Consider the following 19353-nt stretch of genomic DNA (forward strand, 5'->3'; position numbering starts at 1 on the left):
AGAGAATTTGGAAATAAATGTAATCAAGGAAGGATGATTTCCATATTAACTGTCTCTCAGTTATTCTAGACCACATTTGTCTGTCTTTCAAATTAAAAGAATGGTTCAGCTCAATCCCTCCCAGGCTTAACCCAATGTAGGGGACTTGAAAGAAGGAAATCTCCATGAGGAACACTCCTAGAAATTCCCTGAATCATCCCACTGATGGGCAGAGTTTGCCCAGCCTGCAGAAAAAGCCAAAGAGTGATGACTTATGGATTCCCCCAGATCCAGGTACAGTAAGGTCATGCAAAGTCATATCCTCAGGCCGCTTGACTGCTCTGCACCCCCCACCCCCAGTGGTGAATCCTGGTCGCCAGTGGGCATAGCTGTTTATGGCTATGTCAACACAGCAGTGTCATTTGGAAATAATCCTTTCTGGAATACCTATTCCAAAATATTTTATTTCGAAATAACACATCTACACACAAGAATGTATTTCAAAATAGCACCCAGCTATTTCGAAATAGCATGTCCAAACACATAGGCTACATCTACACTTGGGTAAAACTTCAAAATGGCCTTGTTAATGACCAAATCGAAGAATACTAATGAGGCGCTGAAATGAATATTCAGTGTCTCATTTGCATGCTGCCAGCCATGGCACTTTGAAAGTGCCAAGTTTTGATCACGCGCAGCTCATCTACATGGGGGTCCTTTTCGAAAGGACCCCACACATTTTGAAACTCCCTTATTCCTATCAGGTAGATGCGTAGATGAGCCACACGTGAGCAAAATGTGGCACTTTCGAAAAGCTGCAGACAGCAGCACACTAATGAGGGGCTGAATATTCACTTCACCGCCTCATTAGTACTCTCCGATTTGGCCACAAGCATGGCTATTTCAAGTTTTGCCCAAGTGTAGACATGGCCAAAGTGCCTATTTCAAAATAGCGTCATTGGACATCATTCTGGCTTAGTTTGAAATAGCGCTATTCTGTATCTTAACAGCACCTATTTAGCCTTCCTGCAATGAGGTTTACACAATTCGAACTAACATGCCAGCTATTTCAAATTTATTTATTTATTTATGCTCACAACGCTACTTCAAAATAAGGGCTGTTATCTCAAAATAACATTGCTGTGTGGCCACAGCCTCTACGAAAACTGGAATTAAGATCCATAGACGACACAAGACCTCCATATTACCATTTCCTGGTTATCTCTGCAAGGAGAACTGCTCCTTCCATTCTACTGGAGTGCTTCACCTTCCAACCCCCTCTCCATATAGATAGATCCATTATCTATAATTTCAGAATGCACTCTCTTTAATTTCAAGATGATGCAGTACAAGAAGGCAAACATATTTTGACTAGTAGGTCAGTCTCACTAGTTTTAAGCACAGAGCATACAGATGCTTATTTCCCCTAGGAAAGGTGATGACTTAGATGGTAAAATGTCAGCAAAAATAATAAGCCAATGGGGGTCTAAACAATTGATGACATTTTGCAAGTAATTAATTTACAGTCTCCTGTGAGAGCAGGAGGAATTTCTAATCTCTTACATGAAGATACACTCCTCATGCCATAACAGAGAAAATTCAGTCTGAAAACCTGATCAACATGTATTATTGTGAAATGTGACTCACAAACAAATGCTAGAAAATGTTAAAGTAAACTAGAACCATCAAAATGGTGTTTTACAAAATTGAAAGCCGTAATAGAGCAATCTTGGCCTAGCCACTTAGAATAGTTCTGTGGACTGTTTTCATGAACAGTGTCTGTTTTCACAGAAAATGTTGATTTTTCATACAAAGACAGAAAGCTCCAGACAAGAATTTCTTTAAGTTTTATGTGACAACTCAAATAATTCTAAAATGTTACTGTGGTGTTCCTCCTTCATGGACTGAATTCATCTCCCAAGATGCACAAGCCATGATGAACTGTGACCCTCATTGCAAGGGGAGACTGTCATGATTCATGGGAGATGTAAACCAATCAGAGAGTCCACTCATAAATCAGAATGGAAATATGAGGTATCAAAACTACAACTCCCATCAGGCACTGTAGCAGCATTTCTGAATAAAAATATTCCATTTTTGCCAACATATTTCTGTTTTTAATCTTCTGCCAAAAATCAATTATTTAAAGGAAAATTGTTATAAAAATGACCTCGCCCTTCCGTAAAGTATATCCCAAATAGGCAGTCTCTTCTTTTACAATCCTACACTTTGTTTGGTTTGCATATAGCCCAGCCTTCTATACAGATCAAAGTATGGTCACAAATTAGGTTATGGAGTTCCTCCCCATTTCGGCAAGGCTACATCATCAACATAAGATTCCATAAAAAGCCTGCGTAAGTGGTGAATTACCCTCAATGGTGGGCACATAAACATACTAAGAAAAGCTTTGCACCATACATTCTTAGGGTTATCTGTTATTAAGCATTTTTAACAAATTCATGATTTCATCTCATAGACATTTTGAAAGTTTTATGAAGCTTTTGTATCCTACCAGCACACCCCACCCTCATTTAGAAGAGATGTTTTCAATAAAACAAGTTCCTCTATGTTCTACTATACAGACATCCAACGCGCTGCTGAAATTTAGATGACTTACAGCTTAAAAGTGCTCATTTAGCCACATGAAACTTTAAAACAGCTAATGAACATGGTAAAGGATACTGAGACCACTGCAACGAATTATTAAAGACCTACAACCTATTCTTAATCAGGATGCTACACTCCAGAAGGCCCTGGGTGACATGCCTGTTCTCTCCTACAGACAACCTCCCAACCTCATGAAGATCCTTACTAACAGCCACAGTCTATGCCCCAGGAACACCAGTCCTGGAACCTTTCCCTGCAACCAGCTGCAACCAGCCCGCTGCCAGCTTTGTCCACATATCTTCTCTGGAAATACCATCACTGGACCTAATCAGGTTACTCACAGAATCACGGGCACTTTCTCATGCTCCTCTACTAACATCATATATGCCATCATGTGTCAACAATGCCCAGATGCTTTGTATATTGGACAGACTTCTAACTCCCTTAGACAAAGGGTCAATGGGCACAAAACAGACATCAAAACACTCCAGACCCACAAACCAGTTAGTCAACATTTTAATGAAAGGGGGCATTCTGTCAATGACCTCAAGGTATGTGTGTTACTGAAGAGAAATTATCGCTCCGTTTTAGAAAGAGAAGTGGACGAACTGACATTTATATTCAAATTCGGAACATTAACACATGGTTTAAATCATGATGGGAACTTTCAGAGTCACTATAGGGGCTCGTCTGCATACTTGACTCAATCTAATTCTTGATCTCCCCCCCCACCCCTCCACTCTCTGATTTGCTCACCTTGATTATCTTTTTCTGATTTGTCCTCCTTGCTTACTGTTTTTGGTTCTCTATGTCTTAAATATTGAGTCTGTTCTGGTCTGGATATGGTCTGAAGAAGTGGGTCTGTCCCATGAAAGCTCACCTAATAAACTATTTTGCTAGTCTTTAAAGTGTTACTTCACTGCTTTTTGTTTTGATGGTAAAGGATAGTTCTTGCCATTTCTCTATCTTGAACCCCAAAACCTGCTGCTATGCTATGTTTTCTTTTTCAGTCTAATCTGACATCCTTTGTGACCTTGCCTATTCCAGACACAACCCTTGCACTTTGGTTAAGATGGCTACTGCTAGGACACGCAAGATTTTTTAAACTGTCTTGATACCAGTTATCACCACCCAGGTTACTCAAGAGCTGGCAACTCTCCCACATTTCTTGAGATCCTGGGGGGGTCTCAGCTGAGATAAGGATAAGGTGAGATTCTTCTAATTGCCCTTGGCAATAGTCCCCTTACTCAGATCAAGAGCTATATATAGTTAGCACTGAGACAGGTACTGTACACACTTGCCTCCAGGAACAGAAATATAAACAATAAACACTGAAACTAACACAACTGTACTTAAAAGTTAGTCAAGCAAGAGATAAATATAGGTTAACTGTTACAGATGTACCAGATCTGTAGGTGGTGCTGCAATGGCTCAGCAAATAGTCAACAGCAACATTCACTAATTGGCTTATGCGTATTGAGATTCCTGACATCTGCTCTGTGTACATTCATTCTTTGGAAGAGTGTTTGCCTGGTTTGTCCAATGTACATAGTAAAGGGACCTTGTTGGCACATAATGGCATATATAACATTGGTCGAGGTACACAAGAATGAGCCCTTGATCCTGTAATTAACATGGTTAGGTCCAGTGATGGTATCCCCAGAATAAATACGTGGACAAAGTTGGCAATGGGATTTGTTGCAAGGAATAGTTCCAGGATTACTATTTTTGTGGTATAGCCTGTGATTGCTAGTGAGAATCTTTCTTAGGTTAGGAGGTTGTCTATAGGAGAGGATAGATCTGTCACCTAGGGTCTTCTGGAGTGTAGCATGGTGATCTAGAATAGGTTGAAGGTCTTTAATGATGCATTGCAGAGGTTTGAGCTGGGGGCTACAAGTAATGAGAAGTGGCGTTCTGTTATTGATCTGCACATTTCAGTGGAGTAGGCCATCCTGTTAAAGACCTGAGAATATGCGTCCTACAACAAAGAGACTTTAAAAACAGATTGCATGGCGAGATTTGTGAATTGGGGTTCATATTTAAATTCGACACATCAACACTTGGTACGAACAAAGACAGCAATTACCTCACAGATTACAAGGACTGCTTTACTTCCTTTGATCTTCGTAATTATCTCAGGAAAGACATTTAACATCCCCCATCCCTCACCCCACTCCTTCAGTCTCATGTACTTGATTTGTCAGTTTTTATTGCAATCTTTTTGGACCTCTGTACTGGAAATGCTACTGATCTGATGAAGTGGGTCAGTCCCACAAAAGCTCACCACCTAATAAATCACTTTGTTAGTCTTTAAAATGCCACGTGACTGCTGGTTTTTTTTTTGTTTTTTTTTTGTTTCTTAACATTCACCTAGTCAACACTCTAGAGCTGCATTGCCAGAGTTACAGAATGTTGGCCTGAACTGCCCACTCAGCACTCCAGTGCAAGAGAAGAACAAGGACTATAAACTTGAGTGTCTGCACTCAGGGATGCAGTGGGACTCTGGCAGTCCTAGGTGAAACTAGGCAGCGATTCTGTACTGCGCCAGCCTAGGCTGTACAGGACTAGCTGTCAGTAACATTTGTTACATGAGAAAGCCAGAGACTGTATCATAAATTCCCTCTCGTTTCTTCTGGGACTTAAAGTAGCTACACTGAGTCTTAAGACTGCTCCTTCAACCAAGAGAGTGCAGCTAGCAGTAACTCACTCTTTCCTCAAATCTGCCACACAACTGACAGCTTCTGCTATCAACGCCCAGCTGTGCCAAAGGAGTCCTTGAACGTGGGTCTCATTACTAACAAGTTGTCAACCACAGCATAATATTACTCTTGGTTGCGTGTGTTTAAGCCTGACAACTCAACAAAAGGACTCTCTGCTCCAGCTCCCTCCTGGGAAATTGAGTCTGCCACCTCTCTGCTGCAGTTTCTGACCCAGTCCCAGCGGGTACCCAGCACTACATCATGGGATTTGAGGTCCTTTCAGGCCAGCACAAAGCATACAGCGGTATTTCTCAATCTTTCTGAAACCATCTTGCTGCCTTCTGAAATTGAGTCAGGAAGATCTTGGGGACTGGAACCAATCCATGGACCAGTCACTGAGAAACGCTGGGGTAGAGGCCTGCTCAGTCAGGATAAGGTTCAGAGGTTCCTTAAACAAAGAATGGCACTTAGTTTAACCAAATTAAGGTTAAGAGGTGAACCGATTACAGGCTGCAATTATCCATATATGGAAGAATCGTCTGACAGTAGTGGGCTCTTAAATCTAGCAGAAAAGGGTGAAAAGTGATTCATGGTTGAAAGCTGAAGCTAAACAAATTCAGACTAGAAAAAAGACACATTTTGAACAGTGAGGGTATCACAGGCTGCCTCTGCTGCTTCCTAGCAAACCTCACTCCCTAGAGTTTCACAATCACACACACAGACCAGGGTGTTTTATCTCTCACCAGGATGAGCATTTATTTCTCTCTTTCATAGTAATACCATGCAATGCAGGTTAATATCAAGAATAAGCTTGCCTTCAGCACTCATTCCTTTGCCCAGGCCTACCCTCTGAGCCCTCTCTTGAGTTGTCCTTGGCTTCTGTTTTCTTCCCTTTTAGTGTTCTGATACTTTGTTAGTGATTGCCACCAAGTGCTCAAATTCTCTCAATGGAAAGTAAATACTTGCCCTCAGTTGGGCCTGCAGCCTATTCCACGTTGTAGACATGTCCAGGATCAGGGTGCTGCTGCTGCTGCTACCTAAAATGTTACCTTCAAATGTGGTGAATTTTCCTTCACATGAAGTCTTTAAAACTAGACTACATATTTTTCTAAAATATATATTCTAAGTCAAACAAGTAATGGGCTTGAAGCAAAAATTAGCTAATGAAGCTCTATGACCTATAGTACATAGCAGGTCAGATTAAATGGCCATACTCAACCCTTCTATCCTTAAAATCTCTGAATCATCCAAGAAGATTTCCACCTAGACTTGACATTTCTGGTACTTCTATGGTAAACACAAACTGAGACAAACACAGCATACTTGAAAACACAGTATCAGGTAATTTTTAAATAGGGATCAACCTGCAAGAAGTGCATGGTGCTTCTGAGAATATTTTACACAAGGGTTTGATATGTTCCTAATTAGCACAGTTCTGTTCTGTATTAGCTTATTTCCGGCATGCTTCACCTAACAACATAATTCCTCATTCAAATGCAGTGACTCTCAGCTACTTTATCTTTTCCCTCAATCATTTTCTGTTTTACCTCTGACAAGCATCCAATTTGGCCCTTTTAAGAAGCTTGGCATCAGGCAATGTAAGAAGATTACATGAATGCTGTTTAGTCTCTCACTCTTAGCAGGGCTCACCAGCAGTACCTCTACGGAAGTCAAGGGGAAATTGTAAGCACATCAGTCAGAGGCCCATGAGGCCCATGATGTTGAGAACTAAGTTGGATGTTCTCTAAACATTGTCCCAGTGCCAGGGTCAATAGCTTGATTAATGAACATAACTGTATCTTCTTCATGAACATTTTTTATAGTCAGTGTCAGCACTGCTACTGCTTACTCTTGCATCATTTGTGGATGGATGTGTAACAGGTGGACATCTCAGAAGCTAGGCAGGATACTGAGTTAAATTAGATCTCATTATCAATGCAAAGTGGGCTCTGACAAGACTATACCAAGGGAAACATTCTGAAAAGCAGCTAAGTGAATCAGCAGCCTGAGGATATGTCTACGCTGCCCTGCAGTTCAGACTAAGGGAGTGTGAACAGCAATGTGCACCGGAGTGATGCTCTGTAACTCCCAGTGTGAATGGTGCAGCTGTGAACTTAAAGGCCCCTAATTTACACATATGTAGTAAAGGTTGAATCTCTCTAGATGACCACTTAGCATGGGTGTGGCCAACTTTCCATGATCCATAAAGTTTTTTACAGACCTTACTCCTGGCTCTCAGTGTTCTGTGCTGTAATTTACCTGTAAGTTACCCCTTAATGTCTTCTAAGAGCCCAGTAAACAGTGAAAGTGTTGGTGATATTGTCAGATAATATTGACCTCCTGTGATTCAGGAGATTCTCTGGTTCAGCACAGGTAAGGTCCTGACTCTGCCAGACTGGAGAAGTTCAACCTGTACTCTCTGAAGATGGAGTTACTCCTGACCCATAGAAGTGTGGTTAGGGGAACAGGTCCTAAATATTTTTGTGTTTCAGTTCCTGTGCACAGATTCTTACCAGGCTGTTACTATTCTAATTATAATATAGGCCCCACCCTATGGCATCCTGCAGCTGCATACTTCATGCTTGTATTAGGATATGAGAATTGCCTGGATCCCATGGTACCTACATATTGGCTGGGTCTACACTTGCCCCCAACTTCGAAATGGGGCATGTTAATCAGGGTGATGGGAAATTACTAATGAAGTGATGCTAATTCTCCCCCATGACAACTTCGAAGTGTCAAACTTCAAAGTGCTAGCATGCATGTACCGACAGGGAAGTGCCTGTGCTATTCTGAAGTGACTTTATTCCTCACAATTTTGGGGAGTAAAGGCACTCTGAAGTAGCGCGGGTACTTCAAAGTGCCCGCGACTACATACATGCCTCCACTTTGAAGTCTGACACTTCGAAGTTGCCACAGGGGAGAATTAGCCGAATGAAGTTCTGCACATTCACCACAACACTTCATTAGTAATCTCCCATCACCCTGATTAACATGCCCCCTTCAAAGTTGGGGGCAAGTGTAGACAAGCCCATTGAAAGATACTATAAGCCCCCAGATCCTCAGCTAACGCTTTATGCTTTAAGAAGTTTTTTTCTGCTGAAGTCAATGGAAAGGGACTGATTACAGCATCTGGTTTTATGTGATCTCAGCTTACATTAAGTGTTCATACAATGGAAATCTACCCAGAATAGGGAAAAGGTGAAAGTGGAATGAGAGTATGGCCTATTAAAGGAGTCTGACTAGGTTCCCCATATAGATGAGCACCAACAGAAGCTTGTACCAGAATTTTCAGAGAAATATGGATGTATGAACAATCACCAATCAGTTTGTAAATGAACTACAGCCAATGACTCATGTCGACAACAAGCAAACAATTCTGTACTGAGTAATGCCATTATAAGCAGCAGTCAATTACTTATGAAAACATCTGTAAAGAATTTTTTTAATTAGCTGCCACAGTCAGGCTGATTCCATGTGTTAGGATCAGTCATTCTTGTCAAGAAATGGTACAAGTTCAGCCAATCATATTGTTATACTATAATGCAGGAACATTACAATTTAAAACAGCATTACAGCTCAATAATATAAACAGCATGAGATTCTGATGAAAAGAATTTACTTTGTGATTTTCAGAGAAGCTGAGTACCTTCAGTTCTCACCAAATTAAAAGAAGAATTGCAGATGCTCAGCCTCTCTGCAGTCCTAGTCATTAGTTACAGTACAAGTATACTGTACCTTCAGGAACACCCACTATAAATCTTACTATTTTTACACAGTCCCACAGTCAGAGACTTTAATTGCAAAAAATAAAAAACACATGTCTTTGTTTATTCCTCAGCGAATAACTCCCTATTGAATATGAACATCACTGAATCGGTCTGCAGGTTTTATCACTGCTGTCAACAGAATAAAGCAAATTACCCGGGGGAAGAGAGTGCTCCTGTGAAACCAAAAAGGGAAGGGCAAGCAGATGATGAGAACTAGGGGGAAAACATTCAAGACTGCAACCAAGCAACAAAGCCAAAGCCAAAATACTGACCATAACCTAAGCAGTGACTATACTATTAAAAGGGCGCAAAGGAAGACTTTCCATAAAGATTACTACCAATATTAATATCGCCCATCTATTTTACATGGAATGCACCCAGATAGTCTGGTCATGGTCAGCAGTGCAAATCTACCAGCAAATAGGTAGATTTTGTCAAAGAAACACTTACTTTGACTTTCCATCAACTTCAGTGGATCCATGATTTCATCCTCGGTATTTTAAGTTTTCGGTGCCTACGGGACATGCTTTGAAGTAGCATTATTTTCAGCAAATGATGAACATCTAACCTTTTAATTATTAAATGTTCTTGAACAGGGGTCATCAACCCCTGGCACGGGTGCCCAGAGTGGCACATGAGCCAATTTTTATCAGCATGCGAGGCGGAAGCTCAGCTCCGCCTCTTCTCCCCCGTGTAGCCAGGAACTTGCACAAAGCCATGCCACCTGTGGATTAACAGAAGACCAGCTAATGCTACCAACCACAACCTACATGGTAAAGCTCTGCACCTTTATTTATTAATGAAGCTGTTGTAAGTAGGACTATTAGTGACTTCAAAAAGTGTCACCAGCACTCGGTCTGTGCATAGAGGTCAAAAGGTCAAATTTCAGAACTACACCTCGGAAAGGTTGCTGACCTCTGTTGTAGAAAAATGAGGGCTTGCCTATACATTATTGCATTAGCTATCTGCACTGACCCTTATGCTGCTCACTAAAGCTACATCTACACGTGAAGCCTACATCGAAGTAGCCTATTTCGATGTGGAGACATCGAAATAGGCTATTTCGATGAATAACGTCTACACGTCCTCCAAGGCTGGCAACGTCGATGTTCAACATCGACATTGCGCAGCACCACATCGAAATAGGCCCTGCGAGGGAACGTCTACACGCCAAAGTAGCACACATCGAAATAAGGGTGCCAGGCACAGCTGCAGACAGGATCACAGGGCGGACTCAACAGCAAGCCGCTCCCTTAAAGGGCCCCTCCCAGACACAGTTGCACTAAACAGCACAAGATCCACAGAGCCGACAACTAGTTGCAGACCCTGTGCATGCAGCACGGACTCCCAGCTGTAGCAGCAGCAGCCAGAAGCCCTGGGCTAAGGGCTGCTGCACACGGTGACCATAGATCCCCGCAGGGGCTGGAGAGAGAGCATCTATCAACCCCTCAACTGATGGCCGCCATGGAGGACCCCGCAATTTCGATGTTGCGGGACGCGCAACGACTACACGTTCCCTACTTCGACGTTGAACGTCGAAGTAGGGCGCTATTCCCATCCCCTCATGGGGTTAGCGACTTCGACGTCTCGCCGCCTAACGTCGATGTTAACATCGAAATAGCGCCCAACACGTGTAGCCGTGACGGGCGCTATTTCGAAGTTAGTGCCGCTACTTCGAAGTAGCGTGCACGTGTAGACACGGCTTAAAGGTTCCATAGTGCACTTTAATGCCACTTGGAAATTAAGCCTGACATCATAATTCACAGTACACAAAGAATTACATTCTCATAGCAAACAGCTTCCCATTATTTTCCGGATTCCATTCAAAAACCACCTGCTTCTTTTCAAAACTGTTCTTACACTTGCTCCAACTCTTCTCATGTACCTCTCTTCTGCACCCTGCTCCCTCTGTTCATCTATCACTGGCTCTCCTCCACGCACTCCAGTCATGGCTGGGGAGAGACCCTGCATTTCAGAAGTTCCTTCCATCTGGAACAGTCTTTCTATGTCTTTCCATCTCAGTGACTCATATCAACCCTTTGCTGAAAGCGTCTTCCTTCCTTTTTCACGCAACTCAGTTTCTCTTTTATGCTCTTTGTTTCAATGGACTTGGCAAAAATACTACTTATTATATAACCCTGCTCTTCTTTGGCTTTGTCAAAATAGTGTTATTGTTCAACACGCTCAATAAAATGATGCATTACTGCACAATCGGAGGCTTTGGTCAGGAGCAATGTTAAAGGGAGATACAGCACATTAAAACATCTGAATGGATTTCCATGCTGAAAGACAAAAACTTTTTAAGCGGGGTAATCTCTTAACTCCCTTGCATCGGTTATGCAATTGTTTTTATAACAGAGAAGCACAACATGAGGAGACAGTGACAGACAGATAACTTGTTTGTCTGTATTCTATCAAAACAAAAAAGCAGTCATGTAACATTTTAAAGACTAACAAAATAATTTATTAGGTGATGAGCTTTTGTGGGACAGACCCACTTCTCCAGATCATAGTCATACCAGAACAGACTCAATATATAAAACACAGAGGTCCAAAAATTAAAACAAAAAGCAGTCAAGTAGCACCTTAAAGACTAGCAAAATGGTTTATTAGGTGAGCTTTCGTGGGACAGACCCACTTGTTATCAAGGTTGACAAATCAGAAAAATTGCTATAAAGTTAGGCAAATCAGAAGAGCAGAGGGATGAGGCAGGGCAGGGCAGGTGTGTGGGGTGGGGAAGTTAACTATTAGATAAAACATCAGAACTAGCATTCATATTCAAATTCGACACATTAAGACATGGTTTGAACAGGGACAGCAATTACCTGACCCATTATAAGGACTCTTTACGTAGCTTGATGTTTTATTTTGTTAGACTTTAAAGTGATACATGACTGCTCTTTTGTTTTGATAACAGGAGGGGATGCTGTTCTGTTTGCTCCTAGCATGCACATCTATTCCTTTGGTTTGGCTGCCCACGCATTCCTAACAAGGGCAGCCAGACAGTTTTTTGCACTCGCATGATTTCACAGGATAGCCAGTTAAAATCCAAATGAATCTGTCAGCACAAATGATGGAATCCCACAAGACAAGAGCAGGGATTAGTGTGACAAAACATCCGCCTATGTAGACACACAATGTCAAGTGAAATGAAGCTCCACCAGACACTGATCCGTGCAGCTTATCAGCCGCACTTTGCCACTTTACTCCTCTGTGACAGCTGGGTGCACTTGAAAGATGTGTGTTTCTTCCTGATGCAGCCATGAAGAGCACAAGGCTTATTTTATGGGAGGCTCCCTGATGGCTCTGCCTTAGGCATTTATGCTGAAAGCATTTATAGTGAAATGCTTCTCTCCCTCCAGTGAATTCAGAAAGACCGGCTCTCCTGAGGAGGCAATTTACTTACCTGGGATAATTCCTTTGTTGAACGCTGGGTAGAATCTCTGTGTCCAGACTTGAACGGAGAAGCAGTAAATCTTGAAATCTTTCTGTCAAAGGAAAAGGAAAAGGTCTAAGGTTGTGCCTTCATTTTATAAAAGTTCAGCCCAGGAGTAAACAAGCAGTATCTGACATACATTCTCTTCTATGGTACTGTTTAAAAGTCCAAAATCTAGACCATTAATAACCAAAATACTTCCACTAACACACTGAAAACTGCTGAAAATACTAGAAATCATTCTTCTCTATGAAATGTTACAATAATAATAATAATAATAATGTTTTTGTACTTACTATTGGTTATGTTTTGTATTCTCAACCAATAGCACCATTAAGCCCCAGCTGATGTCTCAGTCCCTACTCTGGTTTTAGGTATTACTGTGATGATATTCTAATTTGGAAAGGATCCTGCCATGTCTGCAAAGGAGTCAGTTCCAAAGGTTAAGTGTCTAAGTTGATTTGATTAAATTTGTTAACAGCCTTTGATACAGCCCAAAACGTACTGAACACATTTCTAAAAAGCCTCCAGGACCTGCCAAGGTATATGGGGATTCTGGCTATCTTCCTTCCAGTCTCTGGGGTCTCCAAGAGTCACCACCCTTGCCCTCATGTGTAGCTTCTCAAAGGTTTCATTCCGTCATTCCACCTGCTGAATAAGGGTAGGTCCACACAAGCAAAGTAAACTGCTGCTACTTCAAAATAATTTGTGAGCATCTGCACAACACAACTATTTCAATATAATTTGAAAATAACAGCTCTTCTGGAATATCTTATTTCTAAATACGGCTGATGTGTAGACATACCCTAAGAGCAGTGTCATCCACACAAGATGCTACAGCTTTTTGGCTCCCTTGTGTCAGATCCTGGTAATGCACATTCCAGGCTTGCTCTGTGCCTAGAGACGGGGATCTGGGAGAGACTAACACGATCAAAGGGCAATCATGACTTCCTGAAAAGACTGATGTGAGTCTGACTAGGAGGGAAATTAGTGCCAGGAACTGACATGGGCTGTATTTGTGTAACCCACACAGCTATATGTGGTTAACTGTCCCATATAATGGCACTAGACCACTTCACAGAGAAAGAATGAGTGTCCTCTACATCCTGAGCTGAAACAGATGTTTGGACAAGCCCCCACATGTAACTGCCCAGAGGCAGAATTGAACCTGGGACCTCTAGAGCGTAGTGCAGGCATGTCTGAGCTAAAACCCAGCTGGCTCTCAGCTCAGGCTGTAGAGGACACACTGTTTCTCTATGAATGGTTCAGTGCCACTACATGGGACAGTGAATCACACATAGGTGTGTGGGTTACATTTTCCCCATAGCGGAGGAAGCACCTACCCTAAGCTCCAGAGGTTCCAGGTTTCAAGCCTGCCTATAGGTAGTTATATCTCGCCAAAAGAAACTTGCCATTTTGGATTATTTTTTGACCCATCTGTTCTTGGATTCTCAGGGAAGTGCAGTGACTTGACAATGCACTAAATGTTAAATCAATGTACCACATCTCTCCAGTGGCTTCCTGCCTCTAGTTTGGTATTACTACAATGTGCTCTATAGACATAACCTGACACCTATAGAAGTCAATGGGAGTTTTGCTACTAACTGTAACAGGAGCAGAATTGGACTCTATTTGAATGCATGTGGAAGCCATTTGGAAGTTTCAGTACAGAATTCAGCAGCCCTTCTAACAAATGAAATTAAGAGTAAGCACATTAGAGTTATGCTCTACATATTGCAGGGGCTTCCCATCAGTTTCCCAGTGCAATTTAAGATTTTGGTATCTCAAGGCTGAGAAAATAGCCTCAAAGACAGACAGAACACTTTTTAGCAAGGGGATAGACACGTTGTGCCACCAGTGTCTGTCTGAAATAGGCTACAGTCTAGGGGATACATCACAAACCAAAAGACAGTCTCTCCCTCTCTCTCTCTCTCTCTCTCTCCCTCCCTCCCTCTCTCTCTCTGGATACACCTGGCCTCTCTTGTAGGTGCAAGCCAGGTGTATTTGACACAGTCATATTGAGAATGGTTGCCAGTAATGTGACTGTGCTCGCCATTGAGGAAGTGGCCAAATAGTACTGGCAGGAGCCATCCTGCATGTCTTTCTTAATGGAGTCTGTTTCCCAGATCAGTTGGACAAAAATATTTCAAACTACAACCTGTTGCTCAGTTTAGATGGGCTTTGTCTCCTTCTCTACCTATGGGGGCTTTGCGCGCCCTTCCATGCCAATGGGCAAGAAATACCTTCTCACATAGCCATGTATTTTACAATCTCCACAAGGAAGTGAAACCTTCAGCCCTGACAATTATTCACATGAAAGAAAATGCTATTGATGTCCTTGTCTCTCCCTGCTCTCTCTCATCAACATGTGTCTAAATTAGACTAAGTTCCCTAGGGCAAGGATTTGTCCCTTTATTTCATTGTGTTTATTTAGATTTAAATAACTAAAAATATACCTATCCAAGGCTCTAGACACCCTAACACACCCATAAATATCACCAATCAAATCTCAGCAGCATTAAAATAATCAGTTTGACAGGAATATCACCAAGATGGACACATCGCAAAACTCTATCCCTAGTAAGCATCTACAGCTCCACTGACTTCTACTGCAGTTCTGGGCACACAGCAGCTCTAAAAAGACAGGTCCTGTTTTGGTTTGCTCCCATCTGTCCAAAAGATCATGAGCACACTCATGCAATTCCATTCACTCCATGGAACTGCTGCAGATAATGAAGAAGAGAATATTTTAGGAAAACCTTAATTATTCTGTCTTCCAGTTATCAATTTACACAGGCAGAACTGTGCATTTCAAACATTTTCTTTTTTGATTATATCACTATCCGTGACATTCTCAGATGTTAAGCATGTGTAGTTCTCATTAATTCAGTCCTTCAGAAGATCACACCATAAGAGACAGACCAAGGTCACATAGTTCCTCTGTAACAGAGCCGGAATAAAAATCCAGGTCTCCTGATTCCCATTCCTCTGCCCCTCACCCGTTTATGAAATATATTACAGGAAATAACAATACATTATCTATGCTAGTTAAGGCAGAGAATCCTATATCTGTTACTGAAAAACATTTTGACTACAGATCCATTAAACCAGAATAGCGCACAGCTGCAGTTTGAGGTGCTGGTCCCCTCTAGATCCAAACCTCTGACCTTCTTTTGAGCGTTTCAGATGTCCCTGAACTCTTAATGGATCCATTGTGCACACTGGACCGGATTAACAGTACAAGTGAAGTTAATTGCTTTTTACAGGCAATGAGGCTGCTTAAGCATATCAGTACAATTACCACATCTTTTAAAAATCAATGTTAATAAGAATGAACAGAAACGTAATTAGAAAGTGACTGTAAAATGAGCAAAGTGTAAGAACAAAAATGCTTCCCTTTGTCAGCTATGCAGCAGATAACGCCACTCCAAATGCTTTGCTCACTCCAAAGTTCTCCCCATAGGGACGCACACACAGATTGGAATATTTCTCATTATGTTTCTGTAGCATTCCTGATTCCATCTGCGACACAGGTCTCAGTTCTACCCTAAGCTACATGGGCGTTTACAGCTCTTAGTGATATCAAACTTAAAACATTTCCTTAGGTCTGGATAAATTCATCCTGGCTTTTTGTTATGAATGCCTCCTTGAGCTGCTGTTTACTATCTTGCTATAAAAGATTTTTCTCCCCATAAGTCATATCTCATAAAATGAAGTGCTTTAAAATGAAGTCCAGGCCCACCACCCGGGTTTTGTCTCCAAGCCTGGCAAATTTAGAAGGCACTTTCTCTGTGTAATTTTTTAAAAAAGTACAAAGGATTTAAGATGGTGTTTATGCCAGTTAACAGCAATAAAATGGATTCTTTTTCGAGCAATACTAGGTCACTAGAGTCCAGCGTCCCTTGTTTTTGTCTGATGACTTATTAACGTCTGAAAATTTCTGAAGTTTAGGAAATGCTGAACATTCAACTTTCTCTGAAGAAAGTCTCTATTACAAATATTCTAGGTAAGACTGAGATGTGGGGAAGACTCAGTGAGATGGAACATTCATAAGTGGTTAGAGCGCAAACCACAAAACACCTGGAACAAATTCCTTTTGTTATTACTAGCACATAGGAAACCATTTTCATCAGCCCTCCCTATTATGCTTTACACAAAATTAATCCATCCTTGTATTTAGCTCACACATTTAAGAATGCTGACAATTCCCCGTCCCCAACAACCACAATCTCGTTCTTAGAATGACCTGGGCATACTCTTATTCATAGAGCTGGTCTGAAAAACTCTTTTCCTCACAGAAGATTTTTACAAGTTTTCATTCAAAATCTTTTGACTTTGGCCTAATGACTTGGTGGACAAAATATTTTCTATGGAAAGTGAATGCTTTTCATTAACAAAAACACTGCTTTGTTAAAAGCCCAGTTTTCCAATTCTAAAACAGCTTTCTACCAGACCTAATTATTTTAATTACAGTAGCATCTGTAGGCCCCAACTGGAATGTGTGTCCCATTGTGCTACGTGCTGTATGAACACATACTAAAAGACAGCTCAACCCCCAAAGAACTTATAGCTTAAATGGATAAGACAGGGCGAGGGTGGCAAAGAAGGAGGAGTATTAGTCTCATTTTAAAGGAGGAGAAGTGAGGCACCAAAAGGTTAAGTGACTTGCTCTAGGTGACACAGAAAGCCCATTGTAGGGCTGCGAACAGTTGTCAAATCTTCTGAGTTCCAGTCCAGTGCCTTAACACAAAATTGTTCTTCCCCTCAGACATACTGCACATTATGCATAGTTCCTTTTTTAAGCCAACTCTACGAGACAAGTCACATAAAGTGCTACAATATAACAGTGCTCAGAATGAATAGAGAGTTTTTCAAAAACCCATGAGTTATATTTTAATATAAAAAATCATCTCTTTATTTAAATGTGTTAAGCCCAGACACTGGTGCTTGCTCTGAAAAGTCTGTGCAAGGCTTCCATTGTGGCTGCTCAGAGTTGGGTATACAAGGATGTGGGTGAATTTTCCTAGGCCTCTCCCCAGTCCATGGTGGGGTGGGGGCGGGGGGACAGCGACGGGGACAGTCTAACACTGGAATCACCTGTGGTTTGGTTATTCATTTCATTATAAAACAAACAAACAAAAAAAGATGCAGTGAGAGCAGAATGCAACCATGGCTTCAGTGAGTGTGTGTGTAAAAATCCAATACTGTATAATAGATACAAGGACACACTCTATAAAAACAGTACTAACCAGATACATCAAGATGATCACAAGTGTAAGATACTTTTATATATATTCGCCCAAGTGAGCTGCAGCTGCCCCACTTTGCATCTGACATATTCAAGTAGCTGCAACAAAATACAGGAATGAAAAAGTCCATTCCAGGCTGAATTTTGTATCCATCGCCAGCAGAAACACCATCTCATGACTGTGTTCTTTTGCAAAGTACCAGCTGGCCTGTCCATTCACATTTGGTCTTATTTTAGACCTTAAGTACTGGATCATTTCACGAACTGTTTCCAAATACACATTCATTATGGCACTCAAGAGAAATACACAACTACTATATAATGGCTTGAGACATTTAAAATTAGAGTGGACAAAGCACTAGGACAGGAGAGAATAATCTTGCAGTTGCAGGGCTGGACTCATGGCCTTTTCCATCTGTAATTTCTGTGATATCCAAAGGCTGTTTTGAGGTTGTTAACAGGCCATTACATGCATCATCCCCTTCATCCACTATTTTTCGGTGCTCTGCAGCTCCCTACATCTCCAACCCATATAAATATCTATCCCCTGGAAAAAGAGTGTTCAGATTCCATCACAATAAAACACTGAACAAGTGCTAAAATACCACAAAACTAGGTGGCAGGGCAGGGGAGGGAAGACAGAGGGGTACTATATAAAGATTGGTGCAAAGTGTTTTTAAATCTCCCATCCATTTGTAATTTTTTTTAGATCACGCAGAATTCCCCTCATGAGACAAATGCAATGGACTCAGCTTTACAGAGTGGAAGATATGTCATTTTAAATCAATTTCTTTCTTCGCTATTGCTTGCTGCTCATGATAGCTAGAAGTGTTACAAATAAGTTTTCAAAAGCAAGCAAGTTCACACAAGAAGGAATAACACAATGAAAGAGAAGGATGGTCCCTTTAAGGCACCCTGGGCAAGTAACTTAAGAGAATGACTAATGGATGATTTGGTGGGTCTGTATTAGATTCACTAAATCAGCCTTTGGTGGATCAATCGCTGCAGTGGCAATCCACCCGGTAGTGGAGACAAGCCCTCAGAGCCTAGACGAACAGACTCAGACTCACAGGACTTTGTCTATGGTACTACATACAGCAGGACAGAGTCTCTGGCTTGGGCTGGAGCTCATGCTCTGTCGCCCATTCCACTCCCCTGGCTTCAGAGCCCAAGCTTCAGTTTGCACCAAACATCTGCACAGCTGTGTTAAGCACCATAGTGAAAGCCCCATGATCCTGTGGCTGTGGAATCTGGCTCTGCAACTCACTGCTGCAGGTTTTAAAATGCAATGTAAATGGGCCCCTGGTCTCTCTGCACTTCAGTGCCTCGTTTCTAAAATGGGGATAAGCGCACCTCCCTTCCTCACAGGGAAGTTGTGAGGGTAAATACACTAAAGGTTGTGCAATGCTCCCAAAACTATGGTATATGGGGCCACATAAGCCTGGAAAACACACCACCATTATGCACCCTGAAGCCAATGCCTTTCCATGGCCTCCAATCCCTTATTAGACATACATTTATTGAAGCAAAAGGGATAAAAAGCAATAGAAACAAGCTTTGAATAAGCTTACATTTGTATAAATTATACATTGTAACTATATATTACCACTAATT

The 19353-nt window shown here is 41.6% G+C and overlaps 1 protein-coding gene across 2 annotated transcripts in view; it reads right to left on the minus strand.

The window, feature by feature from the left end:
- NOX4 (NADPH oxidase 4) overlaps positions 1-19353 on the minus strand; it is a 172568-nt gene that overhangs the window by 49897 nt on the left and 103318 nt on the right. For both annotated transcript variants that reach the window (XM_074981479.1, XM_074981473.1), the window contains exon 13: positions 12462-12543. In XM_074981479.1, coding sequence (XP_074837580.1) covers positions 12462-12543 — 82 coding nt within the window. The remainder of the gene's footprint in view (positions 1-12461; positions 12544-19353) is intronic.

The sequence above is a fragment of the Carettochelys insculpta genome, chromosome 1, assembly GCF_033958435.1.
Source record: "Carettochelys insculpta isolate YL-2023 chromosome 1, ASM3395843v1, whole genome shotgun sequence".
NCBI lineage: Eukaryota > Metazoa > Chordata > Testudines > Carettochelyidae > Carettochelys > Carettochelys insculpta.